The 14394-nt window shown below is 32.9% G+C and overlaps 2 protein-coding genes across 2 annotated transcripts; both read right to left on the bottom strand.

Moving 5' to 3' along the window:
* Nucleotides 1–7984: 7984 nt before the first annotated feature.
* Nucleotides 7985–10282, bottom strand: LOC116026625. The gene is made up of 5 exons (XM_031267955.1): nucleotides 10093–10282; nucleotides 9793–9876; nucleotides 9509–9591; nucleotides 8625–8824; nucleotides 7985–8185 (listed from the first exon to the last, which is right to left on the bottom strand). Exons 1-5 carry the CDS (start codon nucleotides 10260–10262, stop codon nucleotides 8087–8089), a joined length of 636 nt encoding a protein of 211 aa, XP_031123815.1. The 5' UTR covers nucleotides 10263–10282; the 3' UTR covers nucleotides 7985–8086.
* Nucleotides 10283–10668: 386 nt separating this feature from the next.
* LOC116027634 lies at nucleotides 10669–13261 on the bottom strand. The gene is made up of 4 exons (XM_031269338.1): nucleotides 13253–13261; nucleotides 12962–13135; nucleotides 11852–11995; nucleotides 10669–11067 (listed from the first exon to the last, which is right to left on the bottom strand). Exons 1-4 carry the CDS (start codon nucleotides 13259–13261, stop codon nucleotides 11014–11016), a joined length of 381 nt encoding a protein of 126 aa, XP_031125198.1. The 3' UTR covers nucleotides 10669–11013.
* Nucleotides 13262–14394: the final 1133 nt, after the last annotated feature.

Genomic DNA, 14394 nt, shown 5'->3' with positions numbered 1-14394 from the left:
ACCGTGATGGCGGCTAGTTGACTGAGAGAATAGTCGTGTTCAACGCTGAAATTGATTTTTCTTATTTGTTTCCTGCTCCTCTAACGCAATTGATTGCATCATTTTTAACTTTTATTCGTAATTAAAAGAATTAATTAACTCTTATTAAATAATAAATAAGTCATAAAAAATGGGAAGAAATTTGGAATCAGAATTAAGTGATTTCAATTATTTGATTTTTTTTTTTGGGTTATAATTAAAAAAAAAAAAAAAAAAAGGAAAAAAAAAGAGGAGAATATGTGAGTATACCAAACACTTGTATTATTTGCGGCTTGTCAGCATGTGCTAGCTGTGTTCCAGCTGAGCTAATTTGTCATATAGGGCAATTAACAGCTTAGCTTCACCACTGAATTAAAGCACATTACAGTGATAAGCCCGCACGATCAGCGCCTGATGTGAGTTGATTGAGCTCCATCTATATTTAGGAATGATTATGGTTAGGTAAAATGGAGTAAATATTTTAATAGAAAAATAGTAGTTTTAGTTTAGTAGTTATATTTAAATTCTAAACGCAGTTTATGAATTATTACTCTATACAAATATTTTCTTTTAATTATGTTGAAAGTGACAGTTTCATTCTATTACTTATAGATTTTGTCAACATTAATAATTTATTTTGAATTTCCAAATTACTAAAGGACAAATTGGTTATTTTATAAAATTTTTCAAAATTTACTCAATGAGTCTTCATATATATGCTGCTCTTATGCAAAACTTTCGTTAAATACTGTCTTGATTGAAGATGGATCTAAGAAGCAAAAATGATCTGACAAAGAGATTAATTAGCTAGGATTGAAGATATACTGAATTGTAAAATTTAATATGTACTTTATTAGCTAACTATTATTTAGTGTAATGACATCTATATTACCATTTTAAATGGGCGGTCACATAATCGAACCCTAGTGGTTGGGGCATTGATTAAGAATCAAGTGTTTCAAAAAGTTGATTGTGTGTAGAGATTTATACAAAATGACATATTGATGTGTTTATTTGCAACTTTTAAAAGCGCATGGACCCTATTTGACCATTTCCTTTTTTTTACAACATGTTTTCTCAACCAAGAGACACTAGGACCCCGCATACCGAGACAGACTAATCACGTTTGTGCCTGAGTAGGATTTCAAGAGAGGCAAAGCATTCTCATATATAAATGTTAAGGTAGCTACATTTTAATGGTTTGAACATGCATTAATATTTTAAGAGTAATGCTAGGTACCTTATATAAACCACTCTCATTTAATCTGATGTTCATTATTGGATGCATATATTCTTTATTAATTTATTGGGAGGAAAGTTAATTCATGTGTAGTCAAGGGAAATAACAAGTTTTTTTTTCTTTTTTTAAATTTTAACCAATTCCACGTTAGGAAGTGGTGAAAATGTAGCGATAAATGCAATAATGGTGAATAGCATTATTTTCATATTTGAATAACCAATTTTATCGCATAATCTACACCAAATATTCTGGCCTAATTATGCCCAAGAAAAAACAAGACATACATGTTCTTAATTGAAAAAGGCAATTAACTAATTAATTAATAACATACGTTATGGTCTAGGTTCCTTCCCTACCAAAGTAGAATCACATCATCGTACACTTGTCGCCATATTTTGAGGTTATTAGGCAAATAATGTTGGGCCAAGTGACGCGTAAATGACTCAAGTTTCTCAATATAGAGCCGCAATGCTTACGAGGCATCAACACATATCCCATTTTGCTTTTGGAAAGCAATCCCTTTTGGAAATTATTCTCATTTAAAAGCTCTCTTTATAACACCCATCCTGCCAAGGACCTTGTAGTCCTGTGGCATCAAACCTTTCCCTTTATACGGGAGGTGGTGGATTCGACAAGTGATTATGTATTTTATATTTTTATTACATAAATCACTTGTTTAATATTACCTTTTGACATGCATGTCATTATGGCATTGGATTACTATTACACCAAATCTGACAAAGTCAAGATAATTTATAAAATTAATGAGTTTTTCCTTTTTAAGATAGCGAGTATCAGGCAGAGATTTCAGTGGAAAAAAATAGCATTTTTCTTTGTGAATATTGTTATATTGTTGAGTTTAATGGTAGCGTTGGACATGACCTATATTAGGATTATTAGCGTTGGACGAATTCTTCGATGCTAAGGTGTCAGGTTAGTGTTGATATTTTTCGTACCGGATACAAACACGAGTATTGAATACTCTCACTGAAAATCATGAGTTGATAATGCCTTATACAACTTTAAAAACACACACGTGAGGGTGACATCAAATACAACTGGCAAGGGTGTCAATCCGGACTGTTTGAAAATCGCAATCTTAAGTTTTTAAGGTATATTTTATAGTGACAAGATGTATAATTAGAGCAAGGGATTGGCATAATTCATCATAGCATTTATTCTAAAAATAAATTAAGAAAAAAGCCCTTCTTTATGCCCACCTTTGCTTATTAGTCTCCCTTGCTTTATTTACTTCACTTACTAAACAACACAAGAACTTATTCCTTTCTTTCCATTCCCATCCCTCCATATCTCTCTCTCTCTCTCTCCCTCTCTCTCTACATATTATTCTTCTCAAACACATTATTGACAACAAGAAAGGCAACCAAAAGGGCCATAAAAGATGTGCTATCATCCATGTTATGAGTTAGGAGGTCTTAGGGACTTGACCGCTGCAACGGCGAGGTTGCAACGGAGACATGTTTCGAATGAGAGAGTTCAACGGCGAGCTGAAGATTCCGGCAACGGCGGCGGCGGGGAGCCGTTGAGACGGTGCCTTTGCTCGCCGACAACGCATCCGGGGTCGTTTAGGTGCAGGTACCATGTTGCCGCCTATGTATGGGGTCGCCGGGTAATACGTGGCCGCAGTTAGTTGTAACATTTAGTTGTAAATGAATGTACATTTACTTCATCTCGAATTGTTCACCGTGCAATATGAATAACTGTGGAAATGAATTATGGCCGGTTTTATTTCAATAGTTATATTGAAGAGTTAATTTCATTTTTGATTCTAAATTTATATATATATAAATTAATCTTTATTTTTATGGACATATAAAATAAATATTATAAACATACTGCAAAGTAAATGGAAATGAATATGATATATTTATAGTTTACTCTGTAATATTTATGTATATTATGTTAAGGTTTAGATTTATGATCATAAAGAACAAATATTATAAATATAGTATATGATGCACCTGAAATATAATTTTATGTAGTACATTTAGCTTTGTTTTTTACGATCATATTAAAGAAATATTATCAACATAGTATAAGATGATTGTTATTAAATATGAGGGTCAAACTTGTGTAAGACTGTCTCACAAATCCTTATCGTGAGACGGGTAAGGTTGGGTAAATATACAAATGTAATACTTATACTAGAAAATGTAATACTAATTAGGAATAAAGTGTTTGCTACTTATAAGGAAAAACGTAATACTTTTGAGCACAAATGTAATATTATTACATTTTGATGTAAAAGTACTACTATTTTCATCAAAAGTATTATATTTTCTCTTATAAACGGAAAATATAATACTTTTGATGAAAAAAATAATATATTTACATCAAAATGTAAAAGTATTACAGTTGTACTCAAATGTATTGCATTCATATAAGTAATAAATATTTTATTCATGATTTAGTATTACATTTGCTAATATAAATATTACTTTTTATCTTGATCCAACCCACCGTCTCATGGACAGGGTCGATTTTTAGATTTTTGTGGCCCCGTTCTTATAAATAAATGAGGTCCTACCAAAAGTATAAGCGCAATATTTAAAACCAATATGTAAAATATATGATTTTTACTTCAAGTTATCTCTGCAGATTCCGGGCTTGAGACGTAACAAAATGATTTTGGCATGCTCAATTAATTAGCTAGCTATGTCCTAATTATTAGGAGAGAGAAGTGATTTATGATAAAACTGATGTGTTTTACGATTAATTGTAGATTTTTTATATTTCTTAAGTAGCTAGGTCAAAAATAAATATTAGGCTCTCTAAAAATTGAGATCCTATGTTGTTGCCCATCTTGCACGCCCTAAAATCTGGTCATGCTCACGAACAAGGATCTGTGAGACGGTCTCACACAAGGTTTCACCTAAATATGATGTACTGACTAACACTATTCACGACTTAATATATAATGGCGTAATATGTAACCAGGTCCACCATCCAACTATGGCTACGCAAGGTGGGCCTGTCTCTTAAGTCACAATATAAATTATTGTTGTGTTATTTATTACTCCATACTTCGTCATTCCATTTGTCGTCTTATATGCAATTCTTATAATCTGTTATCTGTCATCCTATATACAATTTAATATATAATGACGTAATTTGTAATCAGGTCCACCATGCAACTGTGGTTATGCAAGGTGGAGCCTGTCTTAGAAGTCACAATATAAATTATTGTTGTGTTATTTATTACTCACTACTCCGTCATTCCCTTTGTCATCCTATATGCAATTCTTATAATCTGTATCTGTCATCCTATATACAATTTAATATATAATGACGTAATTTGTAATCAAGACCACTATGCAACTATGGCTATGCAAGGTGGGCCTGCCTCTTAAGTCACAATATAAATTGTTGTTGTGTTATTTATTACTCCATATTTCGTCATTCCCTTTGTCGTCCTATATACAATTCTTATAATCTATAATCAGTCATCTTATATACAATGTAATATATAATGACATGATTTGTAACCAGGTCCACCATGCAACTATGACTATGTGATAAGCCGTGAATTAACTATAAATATGCTTTAAGTGTACTAACTTCTAAGTGAATGTTAGGTGTTTGTGCAAGAACGAAGCTTATTTCAGGTGTTTATGGCTCAAGGATTGGAAATTGGGACCTAGGCATGTTGAAACGTAAAATGGAGGCGAATCAGAATGATTTCAAGGTAAAGTTGTTCAAGAATGAAGGGTCAAAACCATAGCAAAGTTCGACGAAGTAACGGAGCAAGGAATTAAGCCGTTTCGTGCCACCGAGAGGATGTCAATCTGCTGGTCACGGTGTGACTAACAGAGTGACATTGCTTGACAGCAGCTTGACGACTGCTGATCAGAAAGTGGTCGAGGAAGTCAAGGTGAAGCTCACAGCGTGACCTCCCCCGTGACCACCGTGACCACTTTGCTGATTTCAGTGGTCACTCTGCTGGTCACGCAGTGACCAGCAGAGTGACTCCTGAAATCTGTGAAGTTGTTGCTTGGTCACGATGCTGGTCACACCGCATCATGACCAGGCAATTTGGTGGCAATTTTTGGGCGCGATTTCATCAAGTATAAATAACCATAGGCTTTATTTTCAGTTTATCTTTCAAATTCTCTAAAAGTCTTCTTTTAGGTTTTCTCTCTATAAACACTTTAGAACATCTATCCTTTGCAATTCCATTACTTTTGAAGAAGATTTAGGAAGAATTCTCCACATTAAACTATAATTTCAGATTTGCTTTGTACAAATTCAATAATCAAGTAAGATTTTCTATTTCTTATTCTTGCAATTCTCAATTTCCTTTTGTATTTAAATTCCTTGCTTAATATTCCAATTGTTTTATTCTTCAATTTCATTATGAGTAGTTAGATCCTTTAGGGATTTAGATTTAATTGCTATGTATGAATGCTTATATGAATTAAATTTTTTTTTGAAACATATGAATTAAATTGTTAAATCTAGGTTTTGCATTGCTTTTAGTATGAATGTGATTGTGGAAATAGGGAATTGATTGACTCTTGTTTAGTTGTTTGGTTAGGATCCAACCTTTCAAGAGATATATGGAATTGATGTTTCACCTATGAGAATAGGGATTTACTATGGCCAATCATTTCCACATTTCTAACTTGCCCTTGAGAAAGGGAAGTTGGAAGGGATTATGCACACAATAAGATGTTTGATTAAATACCACACCTAGCCTAATTATTATGAGAATGAGATTAGGCGAACTTTGGTGGTAGCCAATGTCCATGGGAGTGGCATTGGCATTAACGTACGTGATTCTCTCACTTCATTGTTGAACATTGTTTAGCCTAGAACCTTAGAGCATTAAAGAAGCATTTGTACATGGTTATTTCATTTAAATCCCATTCTTTATCATTGTTTAGTACTATAATCAATTGTTTGTCTTACAAATATCTCATACAAACAAACTTATCAATTTGGTTAGCTTTCAAACACTTTATGAAGTTGTGTTTAGCCCCTTGCTACTCGAATCCTTACTAGTCATTCTCAAAGGACGACACTCACTAATTCAACTACTAAAAATACAATTTTCACTATGCAAAGTGGAGCATGTCTCAGAAGTCACAATATAAATTATTGTGTGTTATTTATTACTCCTTACTCCATTGTTCCCTTTGTCATCCTATATGCAATTCTTATAATCTGTCATCCTATATATAATTTAATATATAATGACATAATTTGTAACCAGGTCCACCATTGAACTATGACTATGCAAGGTAGAGCCTGTATCAGAAGTCACAATATAAATTATTCTTGTGTTATTTATTACTCCCTACTATGTCGTTCCCATTGTCATTCTATATGCAATTTTGATCTTATAATTTGTCATCTGTCATCCTATATACAATTTAATATATAATGACATAATTTGTAACTAGGTCCACCTTTCAACTATGACTATGCAAGGTGGAGCCTGTCTAAAAGTCACAATATAAATTATTGTTGTGTTATTTATTACTCCCTATTCTGTTGTTCCCTTTATCATCCTATATGCAATTCTTATAATTTGTCATCAGTCATCCTATATACAATTTAATATATAATGACATAATTTGTAACCAGGTTCACCATGCAACTACGGTTATGCAAGGTAGAGCTTGTCTCATAAGTCAGAATATAAATTATTGTTGTGTTATTTATTACTCCTTATTCTGTCGATCCCTTTGTCATCCTATGTGCAATTCTTGTAATCTATCATCTGTCATGCTATATATTTAATATATAATGACGTAATTTGTAGCCAGGCCCACCATGCAACTACATATGGCTATGCAAGGTGGAGTCTGCCTCACAAGTCACAATATAAATTATTGTTGTGTTATTTATTACTTCCCAGTTCCCACCCCGTCGTTCCGTTTGTCATTCTATATGCAATTTTTATAATCTGTCATCTATCATCAGTCATCCTATATACAATTATTATAATCCGTCAATAAATTCATTATTGCCTATTAAATAAATTTAATTATATATATGGAGATCCAGTGTTGTGATTTTAATTTATAAAAGAAAAAATTAATCTTTGCTCCCTGAGTTATATCTCAGTTCCAATTCAATCCTTCAATTATGACCGTATCTATTTTTTTTACGTCTTAGTTATGAGTAAAGTGACAAGTTTAGTCCTCGACGTTAGGTTTCCGTCTTAATATGACTAGAAAACCAAAAACCCTATATTATTGGAGGGTAAAGTAGGAAATGTACATCTTGTTCTTCTTATATTGAAACTACTTTAGCAGTATTATTTCAACTTCTCAGCTTCCTATTTCAATGTTCTTCAACTCCAAAAACATTAACGTGGGTCTCGTATAAGGAATCTAAGACTCAGCATAAACAAAGGAACATTTTATCATCTTTAGGCATGTGAAGCACACTTGCCTAAAAGTTTTTGATTTCCCTTACTAAGTAGCAAGGGTAATCAAACCATAACTTTTGAGATACAATAAGATGTCAAATTTTTTAAGTTTACAGGGAAAAAATCATATAATAAACTCAAATATGGTTTCATTGGACAATATACACTCAAATATGTCATGCTAAATATAATAAAAGATTTTACAGGAAAAAAAAATCATATACTTAATATTTTTCGACTAATTAGTAATAACGTTCTAATTAAAAATATACAAAACAATATTTTGAATAATCTAATTACATAGAAAAGAATGAAAATATGTAATAGAATAAAAATATTACAGCATGAATCACAAAAAATATACATAAAAAATGTAAAAAGTATTATAAATGAAACAATCTCATACAACACTTATTCTATATATTTAAACTTTAATCTTTTTTCACTTTGGAAGGTTTATCCTCCTTCTTCTCCGCCTTTTTCTCCTCTATTTCTTCCGACAATTTCACTTTATCATTAGCTTCTTGAACCTGCATTTAGGTTTTAAGAAAATAATCAACTTATAAAATGTTGCAAATATATTTTTGTATGTCACTCATCATTTTAAATGTTTGACAGTTTTATTTATAACATTATAAAATTTCTTTGAACGTAAAGAACTAAATGATATTATTAGTTTAAATTAAATAAGATAAACTAAGTGTTATGTGACCATAATTTATAATTTTGTGCCAATTAAAGGCGTATAATACATTTACTTGTAGATTTCTATAATTTGAAAAACAGAAAATAAAGAACAAAAATTTGAAAAATTAAAGTAAACTAAGTTTTACTTTTAAAATACGTCTTGTGTAGGAGTAATATTTTTACTCTATACATTTAAATTAAAAGTATTACAGTCTCATGTGACAAGACTTACTTTTTTTTGTTATTATAAAAATGCAGATGTAGTAATAAAATTAGGCTAACCTTATCAATGAAATCTCCTAATGCTTCAGCACTCTTATCAACCTTTTCTGCCACATTTTCAATAGACCGTACCGTTGCTCTGAATTTCCCCGCCGGTAGATCGTCGGCGACGTTTTCTGCCACCTTGTCCACCACCTCCGCCGCTCTCTCGATTCTCTCCACTGTTTCTTCTACCGTGTACAAAGCTTTTTCTGCCATATCTACAACCAAACAATATAATTATTTTACGAAATAATTATATAGAAATTTTCACATGGAAAAAAACGACATATTTACCCATGAATTATAGTGTTCTCATCCTCAGTTATTATCTTCAAAGTAGTTAATTTTATGATTTTTATCCAACCCTTAACAAAACTATTTAATATTGACAAAGTAGGCAAATTTTTTTAAAATTTAAAGGACTTTTATGTCATTTAAATTGTTCGTTAGAGGTATTTTGATGATAGTAAGTGATCGGAGATGGAAAAGAGACAATGACAGCAACCAGCAACGGATGAGATCACTATGCCGTCGCCTGCAGTTGATCGCAGATGCTTCAAAAACACACAAAGAGCATGCAACAATGGAGACTAAGTGGGGGAAGACGACGTAGTGGAGAAATATACTTTGATTTTTATTTTTATTTTTTTTTACTTTTTTACCCTTCAATGTGCGAACGGCCTTACAAAACATTGCCTCTCTAAATTCAAGATCAACGGCTGAGATTGTTTGATGGCCATTGAATAAGGGACTGGGATTAAACCCATGTTTCACCTGACACATATTACCGTACCTAATCCTCTATATATATATGTGTGTGTGTGTGTACTTTTAATAACTTTTGAATGATCGAAAGATTTTAAAATTGTTAGGTGTGAAACATTATTGTTAATGGCTCTTACTTTTGACTTGCATTAACGTCCCACGTTTCCGATACAAAAGTGGGAGTATTACTGAGATCAGAATTCCCAAAATCCAGCCATGTCTGCATAGACCAACAAAGAATATGTTCTTTAACCTAGGAGAAGGAAATTAAAGAGAGATGGAAAGAATTTGCAAAATCATGATAAACTATTATATTTATATATATTTCTTTATTTTCTGGGTAAGATATTTACAAATACTCTTAAGCAAAAACAAAAAAAACAAAAACAAAAATCATAATGGATTTCAAGTTTCAACTTACAAATTGGAATTATTTGAATTGTTAGGAGGTCCAGGAGGCAATGAAAGTCCCGGCTCAAAACATTTGCACCGGACGATTAACTTCCTAATATTCATAAACACTAAAAACATTAATTAACTAATTAATCAACCATAAGTGGCAATCTTAATAATGATCAGAAAAAGGAAGAATATGATACATGAGCAATTTCATTAAGCTTTATTAAAACAAATAGCTTGACTCTCATCAGTGATAACTTTCGATAAGTCTCTAACTAGAAAACAAATTTAAAAAATACATATATTGAACCGAAGTGATTACCAAGCACTTCTGAAATTGCTTTGCAAGTGCTTGCTGGTTCTTGGAGTGGACAATCTTAGATGCAGAGCTCCACCAAAACGTTGGCAAACGTTGTTTTTTGAGGCTGTGAGGTTATGGTTAGAGGAGAGAAAGCCATTAAAAATAGTGGGTGAAAGAAGTGGTGTTGTCATTGAGGCCTATACAAAAGTTGTTCCAACAAGGTTTTGAGGGCTTTATGAAAATGTGATATGAAATTCTTTTCTTGGCAAGAATTTTAAGAAAGGGGGTTAAGTATTTATATAAATTAGGTAGGGAAGGAAGGATTAGAATGTTTGGTAGAATAGGCAAATGGCACATGCATTATATATATTGTGGTGTGCTATTCACTTTTCCAATATTACTTTCTTATGATAAGAATATGATAAATAAAATTTATCAACATTTTTCTAAAAATATTTAGGATCTTTTCTTTAATTAAAAAAATTCTGTGTTTTCCGTTGCCCCCTCACGTGTGCGGGGCTGATTACTTTTTTATGGTTCCAAGCAGCACATGGACCATTTCTTTCTAAAATGAAACCTTCAAAGTCACTAAGGCAGTTAATAGGACAAATCTAAAACCTATTTCTTTCTATAATACTTTGTTTGGGTACAAATGTCCATACTAATTCATTCAACTCTCTAATTCATGTCCATATGTTCTGGCTGTACACAGAAGCCACATATAGTGAATATGATATGATATGAAGCACAAGAACAGGAATACCTACAACTTCAATATTTGTGTTTCCAAACGTTTCTTCTGTCAGTGTTTCTCATCATCTTCCATGTTTTGTGAACTGGACTCCGACCCCTCTCTCAGTAGCAGCAAAGACAATATCACAAACATGACAACTGAATTAGAGAACCTGTTGGCAAAGTCTGGTGTCACTATAACAGTTAAGTTCAGCCAGAATCTTTTCCCAAGGTAGCTTCAAGGTCCTTCCGTCGACAATCTCTCTGAGATAGATAGATAAAATCAAATAATGGAATGCTGTCATTGCCGTGTAAAGGTGAATGTAAAGTAAGATTAGAGGAGTGCAAAATCCATTCATGCAAAATAATGAAATTCTGTCTCCATGCAGTTTACTGTTTTGTTAAAGATCAAAATCAACTTCAAACTAGTATTTTGAAGACAAAATGGTTTGAGTTTGGGAAAGATAAGATATAATCATATGAATTATTGAATCTAATAATATAGAGCTACTAAAGCTAAAAACGCAGCCATACTATGCAATAAAATAATGAATTATTGAAGTATGATTTATGAAAACATGGAAATGAAGAGTTCTCTGATCATGTTTATCTTAAAAGTCTACAAGTTTTATACACAGTATTGCATATGAAGAAACTCAAGAAAGTGATAGGACAAGGCTTGTTAAAGATCTTCGTGCAATAATGAGCACCGTGTAGCAAAAACTAATGAACAATGATATCTTGAGAACCCTATTACAGGACTCTCCTGGAGAAGGCTCTCAGAGTATCCAATATGATAGAGGGGATGTTATGGTACCATTCCCAAATCAAGTGGCGATTATTCTCAACGAAATACACACTATTTGATGTGCACGAGATATATTGACAACTTTGCTTACTAGTTTTCCCTTATAATTCACCATATTATGTGTCTACAGGCAATCAAGAACAACTTAGAGCCGGAAAAGAAAGAAGCAAAAATGACATTTAACAAGTTATGCTACAATGCCTGAACAGTTTCAGGTACAGTAGGATATAAGAAGCATACCCTTCGTTCCCAATACGGAAGGAAGCACACAAAATCATAGACAGGCTCTATTGTAGAGACCAAAGCAGCATTTAGCCCAACAAATACCAGAAGTCCTGTCATAGGCCGAGCTCTGTGAGGCATCCTGCCTTGTTTATGAGCTTCCTGTAAAGACAATCTCACACCTCTCATTCATCTCAGCTATCAGCTGTCAAATTCATATAAGTACTCATACACCATAATGTATATGAATTATAGCAGATCAAGTATATCTATCATCCACTCCTTCCAGGATATGCATTTATGGTTTACCCTGAAACAATTATATAGGGAAAAGTCACATAAGCCCCTAAACATTACCCAAAAAGGCAATTAGGTCCCTAAACTTTTAAAAAGTACAATTACACCCTTTAATATGCTAAATTGAGGCAATGAAGCCCAAAAACCGATAAACGACCTGCTATTATAGGTCATTTCAGTTCAAGCAATATATCCGGCACCGGTCGCCATTCCCGGCGAAAGGCCGGAAGGCGGAAGGCGACTGGCATGGAGATGGCGACCGGCGACGCCCCAGATTTTCGCCGGATATATTGCCTGAACTGAAATGACCTGTAATAGCAAGTGATTTATCATTTTTTAGGCTTCATTGCCTCAATTTAACATGTTCAAATGTAATAGCATTTTCTTAAATGTTTATGGACCTAATTGACTTTTCAGATAAAGTTTAGCGGGTTATTTAAGCATTTTTCCAATTATACCTATCTAAAATTGAATTATTTGAGCAATACTATGTACAGGTTAGATCGTAGTACTCAAAAAATCTAAAATTGAATTATAAGGCCACTTAGGTCTGATTATCTTTTGATCACTCGAAAATTACGCTCTCCGGAGGGATTATATGCACAATTCTATGTGGAAAATCGAGGCCCTATTATTCTCGTTTCGTCTTCTCCTATCCGCTTTCTGAGCTATAAACCATGAGAGAAAACTCTATATAACTACCAGTATGCTAAACATTTCAAAATTGATTTTCAACGAACAAACATACACCAATTTCTCGTAACCCGAAAATCATCAAATAGATTAAGGATTAAGAAAAAACAAAAGGAAAGTCTCCGGAGCAGAATGTACCTGGTGTCCAGTCGTTGCCGGAGCTCCTGCTGGTTTTGCGCAGTGGCAATGCCTTTCGCCGCCGATTGATTCGAGCCGCCAGTCCGCCACCGCAACGGCAATAGTGAAGGTCGTGGCAGCGCAGCTGAGCGAGGGGTGGGGTTTATGGTTATTGGGAAATTTAAATTGTACACCCTTGTATTATCAAATGTTAGATATTGGTCCCTGAAATCACATGAAATTTAAATTGTATGCCTTTGTGTTTTTTCAAACGTTAGATATTGATCTCTGAAATCTAGGATTAAGCAAAACCCGACACATCCTAATTTTCTGTCTGAACTAAGAGTGTAAATGAATCGAACCGCTCAGTCAAAACTCGGCTTGAGCTCGAGCCAGCTCGTTTTATAACCGATCCAAGCTCGAGCAAATATCCGACTTGAGAAACTCTAGTTCTAATTTCTTAAAATTGTCAATGAAATTTGATAAGTTATATGGCCTAATTCTGATTTTATGTTGTGTAAGTTTATTAAATTCATTAATTGTAGTGGTGGTGGGGCTGGTCCTGCTAAGTGGAAGCCTTAGCTCTATTTCTTAAATTTGTCAATGAAATTAGGTGTATCGTATACCTTAATTTTAATTGTATGTTGTAAGTTCATTCAATTCATAAATTGTAGAGGTGGTTATCTTTTTAGATGCAATCCACATCACAAACAAATGTACACACATTATGTACTATAGTGTACATACGCTATACTTATACATTGCACTGTACACACTCTAATATTACATTGTGCGCACGTTCACATTAAAATACGCACATACACATTATGTACAACCACCAACAAAAGTTAAAAGTCTCAATTGATTCACATTTTTAACTAGTGCACAAATATATCATTATATGCAAACCACAAACACAAACAAATACACCCACATATGTACTATAGTGCACAAACACTTTTACATTACATTATGCACACTCTAAAATTGCAGTGCGTAATTTCATGTTGAAATGCACTATAGTATCTCATTTGAGCACTAGTATTTTATTTTATTTTTTTTTTGAGACCCCTTCAAGACTAGTATTTTAATTTTTAGATTTTTTTTTCTTGTTCTCTGTCACTGACCAAACATAATATGAAATATTAATTTATTCATTTCCCATAAATTTTAAATTTTATTCTTCATGTATTCCTTTTAGCAAAGTAAACGGGCCAATTCAATACAACAAGTTGTTAATCATGTACACCTAATTACATACGATTAGAATATATCTCTGTACAAAATAAAACTTTTTAATAAGAGTACCTATAACTTCAAATATGATTTTTTTTTCTTTGAATAGTATAATAATAGAATTCATTTTCAAATTTTTATAGAGGTATCAAGGTGGATAAAAATCTGCTAGACAAGTAGGCAACCCTAACCTACCTACTATGGCCTATGTGTGCGTT

Source organism: Ipomoea triloba, chromosome 8 (assembly GCF_003576645.1).
Source record: "Ipomoea triloba cultivar NCNSP0323 chromosome 8, ASM357664v1".
NCBI lineage: Eukaryota > Viridiplantae > Streptophyta > Magnoliopsida > Solanales > Convolvulaceae > Ipomoea > Ipomoea triloba.
The sequence above is the reverse complement of the archived record's forward strand: the minus strand, read 5'-3'. Positions and strand labels throughout refer to the sequence as shown.

Excerpts from the sequence above, each read along its gene's own strand:
- LOC116026625 (XM_031267955.1), bottom strand. The coding sequence starts at position 10,262 with ATGACAACACCACTTCTTTCACCCACTATTTTTAATGGCTTTCTCTCC. Across the intron at positions 9,592-9,792 it reads AATTCAAATAATTCCAATTT|ACATGGCTGGATTTTGGGAA; the intron begins GTAAGTTGAAAC and ends TGGTCTATGCAG. Across the intron at positions 8,186-8,624 it reads TAGGAGATTTCATTGATAAG|GTTCAAGAAGCTAATGATAA; the intron begins GTTAGCCTAATT and ends ACCTAAATGCAG.
- LOC116027634 (XM_031269338.1), bottom strand. Across the intron at positions 11,996-12,961 it reads CGGCAACGACTGGACACCAG|GAAGCTCATAAACAAGGCAG; the intron begins GTACATTCTGCT and ends TTGTCTTTACAG. Across the intron at positions 11,068-11,851 it reads TTCCGTATTGGGAACGAAGG|AGAGATTGTCGACGGAAGGA; the intron begins GTATGCTTCTTA and ends TATCTATCTCAG.